This window comes from Carcharhinus amblyrhynchos, chromosome 15 (genome assembly GCF_965287045.1).
Source record: "Carcharhinus amblyrhynchos chromosome 15, sCarAmb.v2.hapA, whole genome shotgun sequence".
NCBI lineage: Eukaryota > Metazoa > Chordata > Chondrichthyes > Carcharhiniformes > Carcharhinidae > Carcharhinus > Carcharhinus amblyrhynchos.
The window spans coordinates 14,342,281-14,367,650 of NC_137338.1; the positions used below are offsets into that span (position 1 = coordinate 14,342,281).

Below are 25,370 nucleotides of genomic sequence, written 5' to 3' on the forward strand. Positions count from 1 at the left end.
AGCGATCATGGTGAGCAGATGCAGTTACATGGGAGCTAGAATTGTAGTCAGAAAGAAGTGCTGCATAATGCTGAGTTGCTTCCTCATCAATAACTTGAATGCTAAGCTATTTACAAAGATCTTGTGTTTAGGATTGTGTTGTACAGATAGACATGGTGATCAACAAGTTACCAGGAACAGCAGGACTTATCTTTTAAAAATCAGTGTTATAATGGGAAGATGGTTGGGTCAGTTTTCTCAGAATTAGGACATTTCTCATCCAAATTCTTCCTCTATTCTGGAAAAGAATGATTACCATTCATTTTAAAATGTGTTAAGAAACAGTACAATGTCATTTCCAATAGTACATTTTCTATTTTATTGGTTAATACAGCACAAAAAAACTAATAAAACCATGTCCTCAAATATATTTGATGTGGGTATGCCAGCGTTGGACTGGCGTAAACACAATAAAAAGTCTGACAACAAAAACCTAAAACCTGGTGTTGTCAGACTTTTTACTCAAATATATTTTCCAGTTTGACACCCTTTACAGCTAATTGAACAACATTTTCAACTGAAACACTTGTCATTAGAGGTAAACTGTTTCTGAACACTTTCCTTTCAGTTTATACTGCAAGCAATAACACTGAGCTGGTTTACGAAAAACCATTTTCCATGCTTAAAAACAATCCACTGGAAAAAATATGTACAAAGAAATATGATTTTGAAAAGATTGGAGTCATTGGAATAAAGCTGCATTAATACCTATTAACATTTCAACTACAATAACAAAATATTGGAAATCTGAAATGAATACAAAATTGCTGGGCATATGCATCAGGCCTGGCAACATCTATGAAGAGAGTTTACTATTTAAGTTGATGATCTTGCATCAGAATTGATTGAAACAGTAACTCTTTCTCTTGTCACAGATGCTTTCAGACTTGCTGAGTACAGACATTTCAGTTGTACAATAAATAATAAATTAACATCGCAAAATAAATTCATCCTGAATACAATTTTATTACCATAAGCTGAGCTTTGTGTTACCATTTAATGGTTAGCAGTAGCTAAACACAAGAGCAGCTTTGAATATCCTCGCCCCACAAGGTGACACAGTATCTTTCTCCGGAGTACTATTCCTTTGAGTTACGGACATAAATGCCCCAAAGTAAGTTTTGGTCCCTTGACATACATTTTACCAATTCTCAATCTTGTCAGTGTTGGAGTTAACTACTGCGGGAGAATAATCCATCTTAAGAGAGAAAAACTGATTAATCAGCTTTCTTGAAAACCATAAGCACACCTCCAAGCACAAAGCAGCAATGGTAGCATTTGCATGATTTTCTGTCGAGCAGATTCTCCCTCCCAGGTAAAGAATTCATGAGATGAACCAGTTATTTAATACTATAATTCTATACTACATTGTTTATGATATCTGAGATGCTATTATATAATCTTTAAGATGCAAAATGTCTGTCTCTTGCTGTATGAAAATTACTTTTCATTAAATTGAACTGAATTTAATAAAATGCAATGCTACAAGACAGCAGCTACAACATTAGAGAATTCCGTCGTAGAAATAGTTCTTTTATTTTAGAAGCCCTCTTTTAAACAGTTTCCTTAAAATGCATCCAAAAACATTACATTCACATTCAGTTCGTTTTTTTTTTACAAATAAATAGATTTTTGTAAGTAAAGCTTTCCCAGCAATTAAAAACTTTAGGTTAACCTAATTATGTTCCAACATAAATATCAGCAATTCAATATTGAAAGAGCTGAAAATTTATCAGATTTATTTAAAAAGATATATTAATTATATTCTGTGAACCCATAAGAAACAATTTCATTTCTGAACTGAGTATTAATTATAAGCCAGGTGTCCAGCACAAGAAAATAAATAGACAAGAAAGTCGCCAACATATATTAATCTGGCAAATTCTTCACTACAAGTCTAAGTCTTGAAGGTTCCCCCAACTTGGGCCAATCTTCACTTTGACACAAAGTTTCACTAGCAGTTTCATGGCATTTTCCATTTCATTTTTCACTATCTGTGCAATCTGATGAGGGCCAGAGATTGAGAAAAGTGATCAGAAACACAATTTGATAAAATAAATACACACAAGACAATTTGGAGGACTGTATCCTCTATACTAATTACCCAACCTTTAAACAGGAAAAAAAAGTGCATCAAAAATTCTGCCTAAAACAAAAAAATACAAATGAAACTTAAAACATCAAATCAAAGGTTGATTAAAGGAGTCAATGACCACACTCTAGTCCCTGCTGTGCCCAAAAGATGAGGAAGGCCTCAATGGTATCCATACACATTAGCCAGCACTGGTTTTACATCTCAGCCCACCTCCATTCCCCGACAACTACACCCCCCCCTCCCCCCCCCACCAACCCTGCCTGCTTCCTCTACCATCCCCTACTGCCCTTGGTCCCTGTCCACCTCCAATTCCCTAACTCCCCCAACGCATGCCCTCCTCCATTCCCCTGCACATCCCTACCTCACCACCAATCAACCTTCACCCCCCTCCCCACACCTTGGTCTGCCACTGTTCCCTCGCCCTCATTTTCTTCCACAGGACGTACCAGAATTAGAGCTGCATCTGAACAATTGCTATAATCCTATCTCCTTACTCTATATCTTCTAATAGCTTTCACTTTTGTATTGACTGATGGGCAGCAATACATTTAACATTCTAATTGCTCTTTGTGTGAAAAGGTTCCTGGCTATCTTCGTTATTAATTCTAAATTTATGCACTTTCTTAACCAATTTAACTGTGGAAAAGACTTTTCACTACCTATTTGATTATTTTGAACACTAATAGCTCTCCCCTTCTAATACAAACTTATTTTTTCAAACTTCTCAACAAAGCTAAATCTACTGATTGTCTAGTTAGTGAATTTGTGTTAAAAGTCTTCTCCAAAATCTTTCCATAATGGGGTTTGCAAAATCACTACTGCAACCTTAGCTTTTCTACTGAGTTACATAGACGCATCATTACATCCAAGCTGTTGCATTCATCGCACAACTCAGCGTTCAATTAGCTTGTTTTCTGTTTTTTCGTAGTATTTTGAGACTGAAATGAGCGCTTTTTGAAAAAAAGATAATGGAAATTAAATGAACAAATTCTTCACGCTCCCACCTGTATCATGTCATTTTCTGCAACTTCATAAAGTAGCTCATCGTGTAACTGCAAGATGAAAAAGCCTCCACTCTCTGGTCGGTATGTTTCTCGCCGTTTTTTCCTTTCAATCATGTCTACATTTGGGTGCAAATATCAATTAATCTCAAATTACAAACTTCAACCAAGGTGATCACAATCTCCTCCCAACCTCACGACGTGATCAGAGTTTAAATGTCATTAAATGTACCTATAGTTCCAGGAAATAAATTAGACTCCAAATTCAATCATAGGGCTCCAGGCAAACATTTCATTTCTCTCATCCATTTCCTTCCCTCCCAAAACCACTACAATGTTTCCCTTGTCCTCACTTCCACCCACCAGCTTCTGTAATTTCAACAGATCATCTTCCCCTCTCCTCCCCTCCCAGCATTCCAGAGGGACCTTTCCCCTCCATAATACTGTTACAATGGTCCACTTCTCAGTCTCATTCAACACCCTATCCCCTTTCCATGTAAAAGCAGAAGATGTAACATCTGCTCTTTTACCTACTCTGGCTCAATGTCCAAGGCCTCAAACAATCCTTCCCGGTGAAGCAGCAATCTGTGTATACTTCTTTCAATCTTCTCTACGTTATACACTGTTAATAATCTGGTCACCTCACCTAGGGAAAGCCCAAATGCAGATTGAGTGACTACTTTGCAGAACACCTCCATTCAGTCTCCAAGCATGACCAAGTTTTCAGCGGTTTGTCAGTTTAATTCCCCACCTTGATCCCACACTGACATCTCTATTCTTGGTCAGTTAACCTGTTCTAATAGGGCTCAATGCAAAGGATTTTGGCAATGTGTAAAGTAAGAGGGTGATTTTAACTTTCCCTATATTGACTGGACTCAGTATTAGTGGCGTGAATGGAGCAAAGTTTATAAGGAGCATCCAGGAGAACTTCTTGAAAGCCCATCCATGGAAGGGACTACATTGGACCTGGTACTGGGGAATTAGCCTGGCAAGGTGGTCAATGTTTCAATAGGGGAGCAGATCAGGAAGAGTGATCACAATTCAGTAAGCTTTAAAATACTGATGGATAAAGCTAAATGTAGTCCTCAGGTAAATTGGGGGTGGCTAATTACAACAATATTAGGCTGATGTTTGAAGACAAATCAACATCTGGCACATGGGAGGCTTTCAAATGTAAGGGGTAGATGGGGTAAGAACAAAAGGAAGATCTGTTACAGGGTGAGAAACAGGAGAGATTGAATGACAGAAAAGTTAGTCCTCCAGGGACAAGGGGAATGGAGAAGAGAAATAAAGAAACTAAAGATGTGGCTAGAGCAGGCTGCTGCTAACTCATGGTGGGAGGGAAAACCAAGCAAAGGAAACTCAACATGTGCAGAGATAATGTTCTGAAATTGTTGAGTTTGAAGATGTGCGGGTTAGGTTGATTAGCCATGCTAAAACTGCCCCTTAGTGTCCTGAGATGTGTAGGTTAGAGGGATTAGTGGGTAAAATATGTAGGGATTTGGGGGTAGGGCCTGGGTGGGATTGTGGTCAGTGCAGACTCGATGAGTCGAATGGCCTCTTTCTCTACTGTAGGGTTTCTATGACTTCTATGAATAGGAAGGCTAACTGAAAGATGAGGCGCTGCTCGTGAAGTTTGCGTCTAGTTTATGTGATACATGGTGTCTGCCATGTAATGCAATGACAACTCAGCATCATACTGACAACCTCACCTAATTGGCACAAGAACTGGGCTTCACATTCAGAAAGAGAGGCTCATGGCTCAATTAATTCACTCAATAAAAATACACGTATTTGGATCAACACAGTGGCATAGTAGTTAGCATTGCTTCCTCACAGCGCTAGGGACCTGGGTTTGATTTCCAGCTTGGGTCACAGTGTGTGTGGAGTTTGCACATTCTCCTTGTGTGGGTTTCCTCCAGATGCTCTGGTTTCCTCCCACAGTACGAAAGACATGCTGGTTAGGTGCATTGGCCATGCTAAATTCTTCCTCAGTGTTCCCAAACAGGCGCCAGAATGTGGCAACTAGGGGAATTTCACAGTAACTTCATTGCAATGCTAATGTAAGCTTACTTGTGACTAATAAATAAACTTAACTTTTTACTTTTGCAGTTCAGAGAAATTAAGATGAAGCAGCAGGAAAAAGGCACAGGCGGGATGTAACATGTACATGACACATGTCTTTATCCCAAAAGTCATAAATTGCAGTTCCAAATCTGACTGAAATCTAAACTAGATGAGGAATGTTTGCTGCTGCTTTGCTGTGGCATCAGCTGGGAACTGAGATTATCATATCAGGATAAAACAAAACTGAACAAAAGCCATCAGGATTCTCCTGGTATATCACCTACAGTCCAGGAACAAATTGGAATATTGGGGCCAAGTCTCGGAAAACTCCACAGGTGGCTTACTGCTCCTATCATCTGGAGGGAACAGAAGAGAAATAAAAGACAGATCTTGGTTCTCACCCAGTTTTGTGTCTTCCTGAAATCTGCTCTTCCAGTGACCGTGTGATTTGGCGACAGAAGGAAAGGTTTCCTCTAATCGTTTCTGAATATTAACATTAGCTATTTTGACCAGATCAGCTGCTGATCCTTGTACAGTGGTGTTCACAGCTTGGCGTTGAGCCTGTTGGAATAGAATAACCAGAAAGCGGATCTGTGAGAATAAAGGAGTGTTGAACCCTCTCAGCTCACATGCAGCAGGGATCTGGGATAGGATTGAAGAGCTACAAAAACTTGTGTATAAAACCCGATGATTAAAAGGTACTTTCCAGTTTGGGCTTCAAATAGCCGGTGCCCTGCTACAGAATAATATTCTGATTATTGTACTTTAGAAAGTACAACCGAGCAATGAAAATAAATAGTTCTGTCTTAAATTTTAAAAGATGTGTATGTTTTATTACTAAATAAGTTGCATTTCCTCCCACAGTAATTTTATTACTAAATAAGTTGCATAATTGAAACCACTTGAAATTGAGAAAATATCTACAAAGTAAAGTCCAGTTGATAGAAATCACTGCTCATTTAGGGGAGTTTATAGATATATGTAATAATGAGCTATGTACTTTCATAGTTGGCTGTCATCTGTGCGCTCATGATGTGGAGATGCCGGTGTTGGACTGGGCCCAATCCAACACCAGCATCTCCATATCATGACTACCATCGACATCACAAACTGGACTTCTATCTGTGCACTTACACTTAGCTCTGGATTTCACACACATGCAAATGAACTTCTACTGAAATCAGGAATACTTATCTGAAGAGTAACCCAGAGCAAATTGGGGTGATAATTAGATTCACATGGCCAAAACTTCATTTGAACATAGCAGTGAAACAGCTTTGTCTTTAAACTGATACTTGCAGCTTCCATGAGCAATTATAACGAACACTATCTTTGAAATTCTAAAAGGCTTTTACCATGATCCATGGAAAATCTGTTCAATATCCCAACTATTTTACACTGCATCCTATTAGATTAGGCAGTTTTAAAAAGTGCTTAGAGAATCCAACTTAACTCCCTGGCAACTTGTAAACCAAATTTACAATGAATTTACACTCCATGCAATAGCAATCCCAATCAATGCGAGGTTACAGGAGTTCTTACTTCATTGCATTGCAAAATCAGACTGGGTCTTGATTCTAGATTTACACTCTAAACATTTTCACTAAACTTGCAGCATAAATGTACTAAAGAGTAATTTTATCCATATACAAATGCTCATCCAATCAAACAGACTACTGGAAAGTAGACTGATTACAGACTAGTTTTTTAAACCTTGCATCAAACAGAATCCAATTTTAAGTTGACAACTACAGCTTCATCAGAATGAGATTTGGAGAATTATAAAATCCTGACAGTGTAGAAGGCGGCCATTCGGCCCATCAAGCTGCACCAACAACAATCCCACCTAGACCCTTTCCCTGTAATCTCTCATATTTACCTCGCTGATCCTCCGACACTAAGGGGCAATTTAGCATGACCAATCCACCTAACCAGCATAACTTTGGATTGTGGGAGGAAACCGGAGCACCCAGTGGAAACCCACACATTCATGGAGAGAACATGCAAACTCCACACAAGCAGTGATGTGAGGTCAGAACAGAACTAGCAATACTAGCCACTATGCCACAACGCCACTCATTGTGCTGCCAGAAGGGAACAGAAGCTGAGAAAACAGTGTAGCATTTGACTCCCACCTCAAAAGGCCTAACCATGAAGCTAATCAGTGGCCAAGGTGTGAAATACCATTGAATAACTTGGCACAGAAGATGCAATCATATCAGAAGAGGAAATCTACACACTTGCAAAAATCAGACCAAATGAAAAGTATTCTTTAGAAATAAATTTTCCTGTTATGCCTAAGTTATTTTTTTAATGGCTACAATCATAATTTGAGTCATACATCTTTTGTTTACCTACAGTTAAAGCATTTTAGGTGCTTAGAATATTTTCTGTGCTATTTTCATTCCGATATGAAGTCAATTTTAACACAAATTACCATAAAAATTCAGTTTATAGCCCCAACAAAACAGAACAGGAAACATTTCACATGGCACATTAAAACACACAGCTTGCTAAATACACACTAAAATATACTCTAAAACTTCAAATATTAACTGGAGCAAGTTTATCACCTAGGATTTGAATCACTTAGTGAACTGTAACACATACATGAGCTTTAATGTGAGGATTGGGATCCTTTATTGCTGGAAGATACCGTTTCCGGCCTAAAATTGTTTGAACAAATCCATTTTTCTGACAATTCTTTACTGTTTCCCCGAGAAATGTCTGAATCCCTGTGGAAAATGGTAAATTTAAAAATTAAAGCGTTTTGTCGCTTCTAAACAATTAATAATACACACACACATGCACACATAGCTGTGTCCGAACTGAGCTTCCCATGAGAAACTGGAAATCCTTATTATTCTTTTCCCTCCACGCAGGACTTTGTTTTTAGCACGCCCTGCTGGCAGGTTTTTATATAGCACTTCTTTTGAACCAAATGTTCTTTTACAAAAGCGTAAACTTCAGACATTAATGTCACATCTCTTGCTTATAGCAAGGAACTAATCAGTCAGATGGTTTACAAATTTACTTTGGTCTACGGTGGAGTGTTGGCTTAAATATCTCAGTGCGTTTGCTTGGAAATGGAAGGTTCTGCTATTCCACTTCCTTCTGTTCAGGTTCATTGGTTTTACAAGAGCTACAGATTAGTCAGTTATATCGTCGGGTTTCACCAACTGCAGCAGGTATTTCATTGTGGCTGAAGATCCCTGGATTTGATTTGTCAAATCTGATCACTGCATCTCTTCCAGATTCCACAGGAAGCTTTGACATCATAGGTCAGTGATCCTCGATGCTTTGGTGTTCCACACTGACCAAATCAGACTGATCCAGATTAAACTCATGAGCTAGTTTACTTGTATCACATAACCTTTCCTGATCAAGTTGCTCTGAGCCGAATTTTACTTTCAAATCCAGAGACAGCAAATCCAGCCTGGTAAACAATGGTCTTCCAAGCACAAGCTTAGCAGAAGATATGCCAGCTGTTAAATGTGGAGTGTTATGATACATCATCAAGAAATTCTTAAGAAGTTTTCAATCTATTTGCATCCTCCCCATTAATATGGCCAGTTTGAATGTCAAGATAAAACGCTCCACTTCACCATTTGAGGATGAGTGAAACGGTGAGATGAGAATCCGCTTGAGCCCATTGTTTTTCAGGAATGTTTGACATTCACATGATGCTATACCACCAACACTCTCGATTACCCCTCCCAAACCAACTATCTCCCCTGAACCATGTGCCACCACTCACCTACTATTTCACCCACACTATCTACTGGAAAGGTAGCCAAACCAAGGCTTACAAGGAAAATTAGAGATAGTATTAAATCCTAGGATGAGGCATACAAGTTGGCCAGAAAGAAGACAGCAGACTTGAGGATAGGGAGCAATTTAGAATTTAGCAGAGGAAGACTAATAAATTGATTAAGAAGGGGAAAATCAAGTATGAAAGTAAGCTTGTAAGGAACATAAAAACTGACTGTAACAGCTTCTATAGGTATGATAAGAGAAAAAGACTGGTGAAGACAAATGTAGGTCCCTTACAGTCAGAAACAGGGGAATTCATAATGGGGAACAAAGAAATGGCTGAATAACTAAACATTTTCTTTGGTTCTTTCCTCACAAAGGAAGACATAAATAATGTTCCATAAATGCTGGGGGACACAGGGTTAGTGAAAGGGACGAAATGAAGGAAATAGCAGGAAAATTGTGGGAAATTGATGGAATCGTAGGCTAATAAATCCCCAGGGCCTGATAATCTACATCCCAGAGTACCTGAGGAAATGGCCTTAGAAATAATGGATGCATTGTGGTCATCTTTCAAGATTGTATAGACTCTGTAACAGTTTCAATAGATTGGAGAGTAACTAATGTAACCCCATGATTTAAATAGGGAGGTAGAGAGAAATCAGGGAATTATAGACCTCTCGACATTAATGAGGAAAATGTTAAACGTCCATTGCAAAGCAATAGGAAAGCACTTGGAAAACAATGGTAAGATTGGACAGAGTCAGCACGAACTTACGAAAGGAAAATCATGCTCGACAAATCTGTTGGAATTCTTTGAGAACGTAACTAATAGAGTTGATGAGGGGAAGCCAGTGGATGTGGTTAATTTGGACTTCAGAAGGCTTTTGACAAGGTGCCACATCATAGATTAACCTGTAAAATTAAAGCTCATGGGATTAGGATAATGTTTTGAGATGCACAGAAAACTGGTTGGCAGACAAGAAACAAGGAGTAGGAAGAAATTGGTATTTTTCCAAGTGGTAGACAGTGACTAATGGTGTACCAAAGGGATCAGTGCTAGGACTCCAGATAATCACAATGTATATTAATGATTTAGATGCAGGAACTAAAATTAATATCTCCAAATTTGCAGATGACACAAAGCTGGGTGAGATGGTGAACTGTGAGGAGGATGCAGAGATGTTTCAATGTGATTTGGACAAGTTGAGTGAGTGGGCAAATGCATGGCAGATGCAGCATAATGTGGATAAATGTGAGGGTATCCACTCTGGTAAGAAAAACAAGACAACAGATTATCTGAATGGCTATAGGTTGAGAATGGGGATTGTGCAACAATACCTAGGTGTCACTGTACACCAGTCATTGAAAGTAACCATTCAAGTGCAGCAGGAGGTGAAGAAGACAAGTGGTACATTGATCTTCATAGCAAGATGATTAGAGTACAGAAGCTACTCTAGGGATACCTTGCTGCAATTATACAGGGCCTTGTGAGACCACACCCAAAATATCAGGTGCACTTTTGGTCTCCTTATCTGAGGAAGTATGCTCTTGCTCTGGGGGGAGTGCAGCAAAGGTTTACCAGCCTGATTTCTGGGATGATGGACTGACTTTTTTTATGCTACTTATCTTCCCCAATCTATCCACTTAGCTCAGCCATTCTAACACCCTACCTATCACTTATTTATCCATCACCTATTCACCAACATTTACACTGAACCATTAAACTTAAGCGTTAAACTAATGCCATAACATGGGGGACATTGTCCTATCTTCCTCCAACTCTACTGCGATACGATGAAGTTCCCAGATGTCTGCACTCTGGGAAGATCTGGTAAAAGATGTGGAGCCATTCAAAGTGGGGAAATAGCTTGAACGAAACAGCAATCTGATGACGACAACCACTCTCCCGAAGATCCAGGCCAAGATCTTCCTTTCTCCTGGAGTAACCTTGCCCTTACCCGTTTTGCCCTCTCCTTTGCTCACATGCAAAATAAACTAATTTAAAAATCACCCTGCTTTCTTCAAATCCAATCAGAGAAGTCTTGCTTACCTTTATATCGAGCTTTGAATGTTTCTAGGTAACAACCAGCATCATTCTCATCCAAGCCCATTTGCTCACCAAGAGACTTGGCTCCAATCCCATAAATAATACCATAACAGATCTAAAGAAAGGAAGGCTGCACATCAGAAATTCAGGAGGCAATGGTACATCAGCATAGAAGTGCATACAATAGCAATGAAGTTTGACACAAATAAGGCCATTGTGTGCTTTATGATCACGATTCACCCGACGGATATACTTCCTTGAACAATTTATTCAATCATAAATATTGATTCTCCATCCAAGTAATTTGTTTTAAAGAAATGAAAAATTGAGGAATTACTGCACAAACTACACTTACAAAACATAGTTCTGAATTTTACACTCTCCACTGGTGGAAATTTGGCCAGGGAATGGTGGGGGAGCATGAAATTGCAGGGACAGGACTCCCTCTGGTTCCCACTTGCCCGACCACACGGCAATTTTACGCTGGGGCGGGCAAGGCCTCAGAAGGAAGCTCACCCTTGCCCTGGTTGAGATCCTTAAATCACCAATTAATGATGACTTAAGGGCCTTTCACCACCCATCCTTGATCCTCTGCGTGGGAAGGCAATAAGGAATCGAAGTTAGATCTCAGGTGTTGCAAGAGGAATTTTCTGAAGTGTCCCACAGGAGTATCTTAAGTGATCTCACTCAATCAATACATAGACGACAAAGTCAGCATGTAATTCAAGAACGAAAAGGAATTTATTTGCTAATGCATGCATCAGGAGGGACTGCAGTCAAGCAAAGCTGACTACCCTCTCTGCCTTAACATTACAGAAGTAGAATTTGATGTTTTGTCCTGAACACTCCAATGTCCCACCCAGCCTGTCTTTCAAATTGGAAGTGCCAATCACAATATTACACATTACTTTAGCCAATAATGTACCACCTGTCAACAGGAATAGGAGATCATTAGCTCACTGCCCCTGTAGGTTCCTCCCCCATTACCTAGGAAATCTAACCCACGTCATTCTCAGTGTCCAAGGCCATAGCTAACATCTGCGAATTTTAATTGATGAAGGGAATCATTTGCTGCCCCAATCTGGCCTCTTCTTATCAGCTTGACAGGCTGCATTTGCCTCGTTATCCATGAACGAATTCGCTCCCATAGATTCCAAGCCTATGATTAAACTTGTTTTCACGTACCCAAAAACAGATAAGAGAAGCTGCCTTTCTATGCTCCCTTGCGTTAAAAGAATTTGGTCTGTCTACCATTGTGTTTTCCCATCATGCTACATTCAGAACAAAGTTGGCCAAGGTGCACAATACATATATATTGAAAATACAATTTAAGCTTTTAATACTTGGTTAATTTGTGGTTGTAGAGTTTATAATATCTTTGCATATTTTGTTCCAGGCACATTGTGAATTCTCACAATATATAAGACACTTTAAAATTACCTTAACCTAGTCTACTTACTATAGTAAAACTAAAATGAAGGTCCTCATATTCATAATTCTATACTACCCCCCTCCAATCAGGTGGAATGAGGGGAAGGGGCCCCTACTTCCTATTCTGTCCAGCACAGCGTTATTGCTACAGGGACTCGAGAGCTGCCAGCCAATCAGATCAGGCAACACTTTCTAATATGGGTCTTCCTCCCAAGTGAGAGGTGGAAATCCCACCTGCAGCCAATCAAAGCTCATTGGAGTGTAAATTGGCAGCAGGGCAGTCAGAGTTAGCAGAGATATGTTCGCCATCCACCCTTTGGATGATGGGAAACTGGTCCCCACTATCCGAAAAATTCAAGCCATAATGTCCAACATCAGGCGTGATCTTCGATTGGACAGCAATTGATAAACAATCATGATTGTGCAAGAAATAACACTGAAAACCAATTTAAGATCATCAGTCAGGGTTCACAGTGTAAAGCAATCTATATTCACACACAGAGAACTATCCTTCGCAGACAAAAGGAACAGGTCCACACACTGCACACCTTTTGACTAAACAAAAGTTTGGGGTCAGCCATTTCCTGATTCATTCTCAAGGGCAATGCTTTGACTAGTCGACCTATCTGGTTTGAACTTAAATAAAACCTTGACAGTTGACTGCTTCTTGGTGCATTCTCCATGGTAACGTTTCGATAAAGCCGAGGTACTTGAAAAACTGGCAAAGTGGATAAATCATCAGTACTGATAGAGTGCATTCTACTTTGCTGAGGCAATGTAATGGTTAAAATTACTGAGGTGCTGGTTAGAATCTTCCAAACCTCCTCTGATACAATACTGCCAATGAACTGGGGGATTGCAGATGTTATATCCATGTTCAAAAAGGGAGAGAAGGATATGCACAGCAATTCCAAGCCAGTCAGCTTAACATTCATGATAGAAGCTTCTGGAAATTATAGTCTTGGAGAAAATTAACAGTCACGTGATGAGTACGAAGTAACAAATGAGAACCAGCACGGATTTATTAAGTGCCAAGGCAAAATGCTTATTTAATATCTCAGCTTTCAATCTGTGCCAATACGTCTCTCTGATCGTCTCCCTGTTACTGTACATAACAAGCACCAGCTGCTTGTTATCAGAGTCACTCACCCTGAATGTCTAACGTAACAGATTTTGTGTTCTGTTATCAGACTCCCAGTATTCCAGCAGAGGTGCATTCCAGACACACCACTGGTAAGAGAAATGCATGTTACTCACCAAAATACACTAGGAACACATTTGCTGGAGGCGTGAGTAAATTCTACTCGTGCAACTTAAAAACAACCGTGGATTTGTTATGTGTGCCAGAACAAATGCTGTTTACTACAATCTTAACAACTCCATAAAATCGTATTGATTTCTTGGCTTATCATTTCATTAAACATTAAATTAGCTGACTTTTAAATGTAAGAAATGTGTCAAATGTGTATATAATACAGCTATATAGAAGTTCTGCCCCTGACGTTCGATAGCACAGTACGTTTCATTTTGAAGCGTTAAAAGTTTATTACTAATTTATGTTCTGCTGGTTATAAGCAACAAGATTATCTCGGCATGATTCTAAAGATAGCAGCAGCAAATAGAGTAATCCCAAATAAAGCAAATTTTTAAGAAGCTTGTCTTGCCTCTTCTGTACAGGGGACCAGTGTACACAGCGACATAGCATTACTCAAACACATTTTACATTACACTTAACAAAAGACAATGGTTTACCAGATAATTTCTTGTAAATTGTCTATGTAACATTGCCAAATAGTGCATTTGGGTCCATACACTTGGAATATAGTGTTCAATTCTGGTCGCCACACTACCAAAAAGATGTGGAAGCTTTGGAGAGGGTACAGAAAAGGTTTACCAGAATGTTGCCTTGTATGGAGGGCATTAGCAATGAGGAGAGGTTGGAAAACCTTGGTGTGTTCTCACTAGAGTGACGGAGGTTGAGGGGTGATCTGATAGTAGTCTACAAGATTACGACGGGCATAGACAGAGTGGATAGTCAGGGTGGAAGAGTCAATTACTAGGGGGCATAGGTTTAAGGTGTGAGGGGCAATGTTTAAAGGAGATGTACAAGGCAAGTTTTTTTACACAGAGGGTTGTGAGTGCCAGGAGCTCACTGCCGGGGAAGGTAGTGGAAGCAGATACAATAATGAGTTTTAAGGGATGTCTGAACAAACACATGAATAGGATGGGAATGGAGGGATATGGTCGCTGGAAGGGTAGGGAGTTTCAGTTCAGTCGAGCAGCACGCTCGGTGCAGGTTTGGAGGGCTGAAGGGCCTGTTCTTATGCTGTAGCTTTCTAAGTTCTTTGTTACTTTAAGCTTTAGCTGACCTGCTTAGCCTGTTGTCTGAGTTTTTCAGTCACTGACACTGGCTCCACCATTTTCCATTCTGCAGCAATGCTCTTGAACACATCTTCCCCACTGTTTAAGACTTTAATAAGGCTCCTATCATTGGAAAGATGAGCCAGAATTCGGAGCTCCAGTTGGGAGTAATCTGCTGCCAGAATGAGGCCACCTTTAAAGGAAAAATTAAATCAGACATGGTTAGGTTGTTAAACTGGAGATTAATTCGGAACCGCGTTTGAGAAATAGAGAAATGGAAAATTTGTAAAATCATTCCTCTGACTTGAAGAATGAAAAGGCAGAGGAACCAGTCAGCATGGATTGAGAAAAGTAGCTTATGCCTTTATGTTTTAAAGATTAACTAAACTGATACATAGGAACAATCCAGTTTTAAGTGTATGTTTGTATTATAGAATGTTAGAAATAAGGTATAGATTTAAATAAGTTTAATTTAGCATCGAGAGGATTAGGTTTAAAAATCACACAAGCTGCTGGCTGCTAAAATTCTCCAGAGAAACTCTTGATGAAAAACCATTTACCTACAGTTAACAGTCAAGGACCCTGGCTGGATTAATTACAAGGGAGGCTTTCTTCACACAATGTACGCACAAGAATCCAACTGTACACTGTACAGCTACAGCTCATGTAATCACTGGTCTAACATATTTTTATCATTCTTATGTCTAAAGCTAAGTAGATAAATGGAAAGAAATATGTGCTTAGTGATATTATAATTAAGTAAGTGTGCTCAAATTGTAATTGGACAACTATACTCATATGTTGTACATTATGTAATCCCAATTATTAATTGTTAACGCACAAAGATTTTTTTTAAACAAATTTGATATTGTTTGTAGTTGAACCAAAGGGTATCACTGACATTATATTTTCTTGTTCAGGAGCTCTGTGAGCCCCTACTGGCCAGCAGGCTTCCTTGCTATAGCTCAAATAAAGATCTTGAACTCTGAATGTCGCCTGGTCAGTTACGAAGAGTGATGTACACTAAAGTAGCCAAAAGGCTGTGAAACATTCGCAACCAGCATTTTTGTGTAAGACAAAGGTAAAATTCTAGTCAAATTCATGTTAAACAAAGGTGTTTACATGTATGAGGGTTTCAGTTCAAACTGTGGCTGCACTGTGCTGAAAGAGTTTGCAGCACGTGAAGTAAATAAAAGCTTGGAGAAAGAATAATCTGTTACTTAGCAACCAGGGACCACCTTCGAGAAAAAAAATCTTTTTGAGTATTTAGCTGAACTCAAAAGACAGAAGAAGGAGCTTAGCAACTGGAGAGAGAACATCTCTCTCAGCTATGCCTGAGGCAGAAAAGAAACCATGGGCAAGAAAGCAAGTGCCAAAGAAAATTAAAGAACAGTTAGTTCTAGAAGCCAGGGAATGAAAGATACATTCCAGAAAGTTTGAAGTCAAAGTTTGAAGCAACTGGAATTGGAACAGGATACTGTTCATTGAAGTTAAAGACAGAGCTAAAAGAAGTGAGAGCTGCGAAAATCAACTAGTGAGAGGCCAGAGATATCTGCAGTGATGTTAAGGTTTGTGATGTTTTACTACAGTCTACGAAGTCATTGGTGTCTGAATCTGAGATTGTGTGGGTGGTGCATGTGGCAATGCAAGTCAAATGAATGCTGAAAGAACAGTTGTAAAACCTGGAAGCAAGACAGCTGAGGGAGAGCACTGTCTGAACGAAGATTTTAAAGTGAGTCTTTTGACAGTGGAGTTTAGAAACACTCGTGTGACAATGATCTGCAGGGAGTTTGAGGAGAAATCCAGAGAAGTTTGAAGGAGAGGCATCTGCCACTGGGTTTCAGAGTAGAATCCTGCCTGCCCACAGTTAACGCATTGGGTGGAAGGGACTGTGTGTTTATTGAGAACATTGTAGCACAAGATATATGTTGTAACATAGGTTATCCTTAAAATTCATACATATCTGTGAAGATAAGAGAGAGTGAAGAAGTATGGCACTATAGTGAATTTTTTCACGTTTAATTTTGTTTGCACAATTTTTTTGTTGGTAAAAGCTAATTGACAGCCCTGTGACTCTGTTCCTCCACATTTTTAAAAAGAAAGTAAAAATTTTGAGCCAGGGCTCCACTCTGACATTCCTGGCCATGAATAACACCAACTGAGGGTGTAGCAAATGAAGAAATAACATCTCTACAAATTTACAAGTTAAACAAGCTTGCCGAGCTAACATTGCGAGAGCTGTTCTTTCAAGAACTGGAGTTCACAGAACTCTGTTTATAAACCATCTAACCTAATTTCATGGAGCGCTTGTGCTGGCATACCTGAAACAACGTCTGTTTTTAAATTTTTCTCCTTTTGTTAAGGACTTTGAGATGCTTGCGCCATTACAATTTGATATTGTTTTAAACATGACAAATTACCTGGAAATGGTACAAAAGCGTGTCTGAGACTGACTGCAATCGGCAGCCCTTTATCCAACTTTCCATCACTCATCGTAACCTGCCGGGAAGTAGGCAACATACCACAGCCCCTCCTTTTCCTAAAACATAAATATATGAGGCAAAATTTAAAAGCATTTGTTAACTTCTGTATATCACTGCTACATACAGTACAATTTTACAATAAGTCGTAAAGCCAGTGACAGGAATCCCAGGATACCATACCAATTACCTAGATTAGTCCGACTGTAAAATAAATGATGCACCTTGAAAAGCTGGTAATTAGTTTCCATACAGATACTTAGCGCTATAGCTCATTTTTAAAAATATATTTAAAATGTCCTAGAATGCACTTCTATACAGCAATACTAAGCGCACTACCCTTTCAAATCCAGGTAATAAAAGCACACCAACACACCAAGCCAAAGAAACAAGAAAAAACCTGAGGCAGAGGTGAAAGGCTCATTTGTTGAGAGTAACAGTAAGAAGTCTCACAACACCAAGTTAAAATCCAATAGGTTTATTTGGTAGTACGAGCTTTCGGAGCACTGCCCTTTCATCAGGTGAGTAAAGTGTTCAGTTCACAAAGAGGGCATATATAGACACAGACTCAATTACAAGATAATGGTTGAAATGCGAGTCTTTACAGGTGCAGACAATGTGAATGGAGAGAGGGTTAAGCACAGGTTAAAGAGATGTGAATTGTCCCCAGCCAGGACAGTAAGTGAGATTTTGCAAGCCCAGGCAAGTTGTGAGGGTGAAGGGGAGGGGCTTGCTGGCAGTTGAGGGAGGGGGAGGGGCTCACTGGCAGGGGAGGGGTTTGGCCGTCAACTCCACATCTTGTCAAGAGTAACTGAAGGCAAAGGGAGAAAAAGGGAGAGAAAAATGAAAAGCTGTAAACATTTAAGAAGAAAACAGAAGAAAACAAAATAATTGAAATATAAAAAAGTTAAAAGGAAAAAAAGGTATATATTTTTACAATTCACCAGGCAGATAGTGTCAGCTTTTTGGAAGAAAACCGTAAAATCAGTGATTACTTTAGAATTAAAGACATTTCATCCATATATCCCGAAAGATTTACGGTGCAGATGACAAACAAATTGAGCACACAGAGATCAAATTAAATTATTCAATAGTTTTGTTCTACATGCAGAGATTTAACACTCTCTGGTCAAACCTATTCATGTAAGCTGTAGAAGTTGTTGGGTCTGTGCCTAGAGAAATATTTCCATAAAATAAATAAGGTCACCAGTCAAAATGAGCTGCAGGTACATTAGAAATATTCAGAAGAAATAAAATGTAGGAGTATGTTGAGTTCCCATATTAAAAGGGCCCTGTGTTACTAACGATAATCCTGTGGATTTTTGAAAATGTATTTGTTCACAGGTGTGAGCTTCATTGGTTAGGCCAGCATTTATTGCCCACCCCTAATTGCCCCCAAGAAGATGGGCTGAGCTGGCTTCTTGAACCACTGCAATCTATACAGTGTATGTGCACCCACAGTGCTGTTAGAAAAGGAGTTCCAAGACTTCGACTCAGCAATAATGAAGGGACGGCGATATATTCCCAAGTCAGGATGGTGACTGGTTTGGAGGAGAATTTGCAGGTGGTAGTGTTCCCATGCATCTGCTGCCCTTGTCCTTCTAGGCGGTAGATGTCATTGGTTTGGAAGGTGCTGTATAAGAAAACTTTGAGAGTTCCTGGAGTGCATCTTGCAAATGGTACTCACTGTTACCACTGTGCATTGATAGTGGAGGGAGTGAATGGTTAAGTTGGTGAAAGGTGCCAATCAAGTGGGCTGCTTTATTCTGGATGATATCAAGCTTCTTGAGTGTTGTTGGATCTGTTTTGATCCAGACAAGTGGAGAGTATTCCATCACACTCCTGACTTGTGCCTTGTAGATGGACAGGCTTTGGGGAGAGACAAGGTGAATTATTCTCCACAATGTTTCCAGCTACTACCTTCTGGTCAATGGTACCCCAGGATGTTGCTGGTGGGGGATTCAGTGATGGCAATGCCTTACATATTGTATTATGACTCATTGTAAAATTGCACTGTATGAATTTCAGGGGCAGATGGTTAGATTCTCTCTTGTTGAAGATGGTCAATGCCGGGCACTTGTGTGATATAAATGTTACTTGCCACTTATCAGCCCAAGCCTGAATATTATCCAGTCTTGCTGTATATGTGGCTGCGTATGGACACGAAAGCTTCGGTATCTGAGTCCCCGTGAATGGTGCTGAACATTGTGTTATCATCAGCAAACATCCCCACTTCTAACCTTATGATAGAAGGACAGTCATTGATGAAGCAGTTGAAAATGGCTGGGCCTAGGTCAGTGCCTCCTCCAGTGATGTCCCAGACTGAGGGGATTACCCAAATAGCAATTTAAAAATGTTACTTCAAATTTAAAACATATATATTTAATTCTTTTACAGGTGGTAATAAAGAGGTTTCCACATTTTTAAAAATAATAGCTGGTATCTGTCTCTAAAGTGTATAATGATGTATGTTTAAATATGGATAGATAAAGATGACTATTTAGAGGTTATCTATTAGATGGAGAGATAAATATCTCTCATATTTTATGTATTTATCACTATCATTTTAAGGTAAAATACGTATTTAAATAAAGGAACATGGCTACTGATGGTTAATCAGGAAAACATGGAGAACACAAAGCCTTGGCTGAAAATCTAGTCACTGTCTCACAGGAGTTAAAAATTAAAGTTTATTTATTAGTCATAAGTGAGGCTTACATTAACACTGCAAAGAAGTTACTGTGAAATTCCCCCAGTCGCCACACTCCAGTGTCTGTTCAGGTCAATGCACCTAACCAGACTGAGGTGAGGATTATGAGGATTTCATATGGAAGAGATACCTGAATCGTGTAGGAACATTGCATGTTCCCTGGGCAGGGGAACTCTCTCCAATCATGGCTGGCATTTCAATTTCAAAGTCCTTTGGCACATTTTGCAGGTTTGGTTCAATAAAACTAATTCGACCTGATTTGAACAAGAGAGTGAGGTCTAGGTTACATGAAAGCAAAATGTACATCTAAAGACAAACTAAATTATCCAAGAAAATATTCCATTACATTTCATTCAATCCAAAGAGAGCCACTTCAAAAAGATACTGCATGTGAAATCTTATTTGGATTGTGACATTTTAACAAGTCATTTTACTGTGGTTACATTCTGTTCTGAGTTAACTAACTGATCTTGCCCATCACTTTTGCACAAAGTCCAACTTTAATTCGACTAGATGTAAGTTTGGCTGCATTGGAGAAACCCAACCAGTATGCACATTTTATCCAGACTTCCATTTCATCTGCGATGCTACAGAACCGGTAATACTGTGCAACCTGGTTCTTTTTACTCCTTACTCCAAAATAATGAAGGCAGGTAGGTTTGTTGTGCCAACAGGGAACAGAATAGAATGCAAAATGGTGGCATCTCATTGCATAAAATTCTGCAAACCCAGTTTAAAACATTTTTCATTTTACTGGTTACTCGAACTCCCAATGGTGCTTATTGTGCAACCAGTACCGTTAGGGAGGGAGTTCCAGGATTTTTACCCAGTACTAGTGAAGGAACAACAATATAGTTCCAAGTGAAAAGGATGCATGACTTGGACAGGAACTTGCGGGTGGTGGTGTTCCCATTAACCTGATGCCCTTATCCTTCTCAGAAGCAGAGATCACGGGTTTGGAAGGTGCTATCAAAGGAGCTTTGGTGAGTTGCTGCAGTGAGTCTTGTAGAAGGTATATACTGCTGCCACTGTCCATTAGTAGGGGAGGGTATCAATGCTCAAGATAATGGATGGGGTACAGGTCAAGCAGGCTGTTTAGTCCTGGATGGTATCAAGCTTCTTTGTTGGAATTGACCGCATCCAGGTAAATGGAGAGTATACCATCATGCTCCTGACTTCTGCCTTGTAGATGGTGGATAGGCTTTGGGAAGTCAGGCTTCCCAGTCTTTAACCGGCTGTAGTAGCCTCAGTATTTATGAGGCTAGTCCAGGACAGTTTCTGATCAATGTTAACCCCCAGGATATTGATAGTGGGGGAATCTGTGATGATAATGCCATTGAATGTCAAGGGATGATCCTGTCTTGTTGGGGATGGTTATTGCCTGGAACTTGTATGGCATAAATGTTACTTGCCATTTGTCAGTCCAAACTTGGATATTGTCCCGGTCTTGCTGCATTTGAACATGGACTGCTTCAGTATCTGAGGAGACACTAAAAGTGCTGAACATTCACCACTTCTGACCTTATGGTGGAAGGAAGTTCCACTGATGAACCAGCTGAAGATGGTTAGGTCTAGGACATTACTCTGAGGAACACTTAGAGTCCTGAGACGGAGATGATTGACCTCCAATAACCACAGCCATATTCCTTTGTGCCAGGTATGTCTCCAACTCGTGAAGAATTTTCCAACTGCTTCCCATTGTCTCGTTTTGCTGGGGCTCCTTGATGCCATTCTTGATCAAATGCTTCTTTGCTCTCGCCTCACCTCTGGAGTTCAGCTTATTTGTCCATGTTAGGAGGAAGGTTGAAACAAGGTCAGGAGCTTGGTGATCCTGGCAGAACTCAGCCTGAGTGTCTTACTGAGTAAATGCTGCTTAACGGCACTATCAATGACACCTTCTATTGCTCCTATGACCATTAGGAGTAGATTGATGAGTCAGTGATTGGTCAAGTTTGATTTATCCTGCTTTTTGTATACAGAACAATATGGGCAATTTTCAATATCAGTGAGTGGACATCAGTGTTATAGCTGTAATGCTAGGAGTGCAGCTAGTTCTGGATCACAAATATTATTTCTGGAATATTGTAAAGGCCTTTGCAGTATTCAGTGCATTCAGCCATTTGATATCACGTGGAGTGAATTGACTTGGACGAAGTTTGGCATTTGTGGCCTCATGGAGTGGCAGAGATGGATCACTGACTTGGCATATCTGATAAAAATGGTTGTAAATGCTTCAGGCTTGTGTTTTGCACAGACGTGTTGGGCTCCCCATCTTTGAGAATAGGATATTTCTGGAGCCGCCTCCTCCAGTGATGTATTTTATTGCCCAACACCTACTCCATTGAGTAAATGATCAGTGTTATAGTGAGTTTATTAGTGTATATTGTATGTCAGGCTTCACATTACACAACGTGCAGCATTTTGTGCTGACCCTGGACAAAGCAAGATGAGCAATCACCTGTAGCACTGTGTGTCTGAGAGATAGGATAGATCCTCTCCATTCCCAGCTCAGGATGCAGACGTTTCTCCCGCTGCAGAGGGAACACCACTTTGCTCATTGCATTAGTAATTCTTCTCCATTCCAAGATTAAGCCTGGCAAAGGATGAAGTGGCTTCAATTTCTCCAATACTTCCTATAATAAATAAAGGACTGATCAGACTTGCATTGTTCTTGATATGCCTTCCTTGACTTAACTTTTTTATTGCTCCATCATAAAAATCTGTTTGAATTTGCTTGTTCCATTTTGATATTGTTCGTGCCAATGTCAAACTTTGGAAGATGCTCTTTCTTTGCATTTACCATTTAGTATTTACCTGTTATCTATATTCTAAAGTCTTATTTACCTTATGTATCAGCGACTGGCACCGGATACCTTCAGTGTTTAATCAGTTTTTCATGGGGTAATTCTCAATAACTCGCACAATAAATTCAGCTGAAATGTTAAAATGCCTGTTTGATGTAACACACCCTCATCTTACTACCCCTATGATCGTTGTCTCTTTTAATTCATTTGCTTTTATTGTTGCTTCTTGTTGCCAATAAAGATTCCTCAAAAGTCTCATGACTGCAATTTATTCCAACTCTTAGAAGGACATCTATGAATCTTTCACACGTCAGTCAAATGTTTCCTCATCATCTATTATGCATGGTTACATTTCTCATTTCATTTCCATCGCTCACTCACAAATTACAGACTGAACAAATATTAAGATGTATATTCCACACCCATGTGTCAAACAAGCCTCACTTGGTCCCTTTCTTTTTATTTTTCTGTTAAGACTAGGAAAGTACAAAGATTTCCACAACAACCACACAATTACCTTATTAGTGCTGAATTGTTTAGCCAGCCTGCTGCGCCCTCCTGCTGGTGCTTTCCTCCTGGTGGAGCCAAGTGTCCTCTTGCCATTCGTGTTAACATCCCCGTTCGGAGGAAGTTTCAGCTCCGAAAACAGAGCCTAGAACAGGAATTAAATCGCTGAGTCTGAAATTTTGAGTAGGGCAAAGGTGGCAAGTCCAGAAATGGGCTGCTTTGTGGAACTGTGGGTATTTTGTAAGTTTTTGTATAAAAGCTGCAATTCCTGTAGGGCTTTTGTTAAATAATTGCTGCGGTGGGATCTATTCACTATGTTGAAATCACCATAAAACTCATGTATAAAATCCAAATTTTAAAAAAGAGAAACTTGCGGACTGGTGGACGATATGAAATATTAATACATCTATATCTTAGATTCACATGGGATATTGTAGCACAGCACATTTACATTTCAACCCAATATTCAGCCTAAATCTTCCAAAAATATTGAATAGCAATTGAACTCAGTTGCAACAATCGCTGCAATTAAAACGGTGCAAGAGTGCACTGAAACGTCAGCCAAATTGACAATTTCTCCAGTGGTAAGAGATATTTCACACCCTGACCAATGCTCTTAATAAGAATTCAGATCTATAATACAATCTTACCGTAGCAACATCATCTGAGCTGGTCAGAGAGAAGCTGTGACCTACGAGCTGGTAAGCCTGTGCCTCTATGAAAGCTAGCTTGGCCTGCATTTGGGATTTTTGGTTCTCACTTTCAGCCGTACTGAATCCTATTCCATTCATCTCCAACAAGGCCAGGCAATACTGCGTCTTCATTTCAACATTCCGAAACATGTCTGCAAGCAAACGTTACAGATTGGTAACATTTAACACCACATCAGAGATAAAATCTAACACCACGGCACAAGGGGAGGTGTGACATAGTGGTATTACCAGAGACCTAGCGTAATGCTCTGAGGACCCAGGTTCAAATCCCGCCATGGCAGATGGTGGAATTTGAATTCAATGAAAATCTGGAATTAAAAGTCTCATGATGACCATGAAACCATTGTCGATTGTCACAAAAACCCATCTGGTTCACGTATGTCCTTTAGGGAAGGAAATCTACTGTCCTTGCCTGGTCTGGCCTACATGTGACTCCAGACCCACAGCAATATGGTTGACTCTTAAATGCCCTCAGGAATGGGCAATAAATGTGGCCCAGCCGGTGATGCCCACATCCCATGAATAAATAAAAACAAAGGTATTTCACAACTGTCTTTTCCTAAATTAGTACAATGCTTTGCCAGTCCCGATGTACTGCAAGATTTGTAAGGTGGATTAATGGTACATTTAAGCTGCACCTTGTATACAGGAGACAGAATAGATGGACCAATTATTTTTCTCCCTGTCCTGTTTTGTATTTTTGTGTTAAGTTATGATGCTGCCGTCCATGGCAATGCCATCAAAGAAGGGCATTAATTTCCAAATATACACTGATGACACCCACCTCCACCTCACCACCACCTCCCAACATCTCCACAGTTACTAAATTATTAATCTGTTTATCCAACATTCAGTACTGGATAAGCAGAAATTTCCTCCAATTAAATGTTGGGAAGGCTGAAGCTGTAGTTTTCTGTCCACTCCATTCATTAGCTACTGATTCTATCCATTTCCCTAGCAACAGTCCAAGACTGAACCAGACTGTTCACAACCTTGGTGTCATATCTGATATGGAAGTGAGTTTCCATTTTCATTGCCATCACTACGACTGCCTAATTCTACCTCTCTAACATTGATCAATTCTGCTCATCTGCTGCTTCACCCCTGGAACCATTCTGGCAACTCCCCACCCCGAGACCCTCTGAAGGACTTTCACATGCTTTCTAGATTGTGGAGTAGACACAATACCCTAGTTGCAGCATAACTTGTGATTTAAAAAGGTTGAACATAAGTTCACTACTTTGGTATTCAATACCTCTGCTTATGAAGTCTGAGATCCTTCATATGCTTTGCTAACTACTTTCTCAAATCTGCCAAAGACCTATGCACACAAATCCCCAGATCTCTCTAACCCTGCAC

At 39.8% G+C, this 25,370-nt stretch overlaps 1 protein-coding gene across 1 annotated transcript in view; it reads right to left on the minus strand.

Moving 5' to 3' along the window:
* Positions 1-506: 506 nt before the first annotated feature.
* Positions 507-25,370, minus strand: part of polq (polymerase (DNA directed), theta) — a 73,536-nt gene continuing 48,672 nt past the window's right edge. The window contains exons 22-32 of the mRNA XM_080203436.1: positions 23,949-24,142; positions 23,309-23,443; positions 22,446-22,620; positions 20,118-20,241; positions 17,218-17,336; positions 14,806-14,990; positions 11,009-11,120; positions 7,813-7,937; positions 5,604-5,763; positions 3,139-3,254; positions 507-2,042 (exon numbers count right to left, since the gene is read on the minus strand). Of these exons, the coding sequence (XP_080059562.1) occupies positions 1,929-2,042; positions 3,139-3,254; positions 5,604-5,763; positions 7,813-7,937; positions 11,009-11,120; positions 14,806-14,990; positions 17,218-17,336; positions 20,118-20,241; positions 22,446-22,620; positions 23,309-23,443; positions 23,949-24,142 (1,559 nt within the window). The 3' untranslated portion in view covers positions 507-1,928. The remainder of the gene's footprint in view (positions 2,043-3,138; positions 3,255-5,603; positions 5,764-7,812; positions 7,938-11,008; positions 11,121-14,805; positions 14,991-17,217; positions 17,337-20,117; positions 20,242-22,445; positions 22,621-23,308; positions 23,444-23,948; positions 24,143-25,370) is intronic.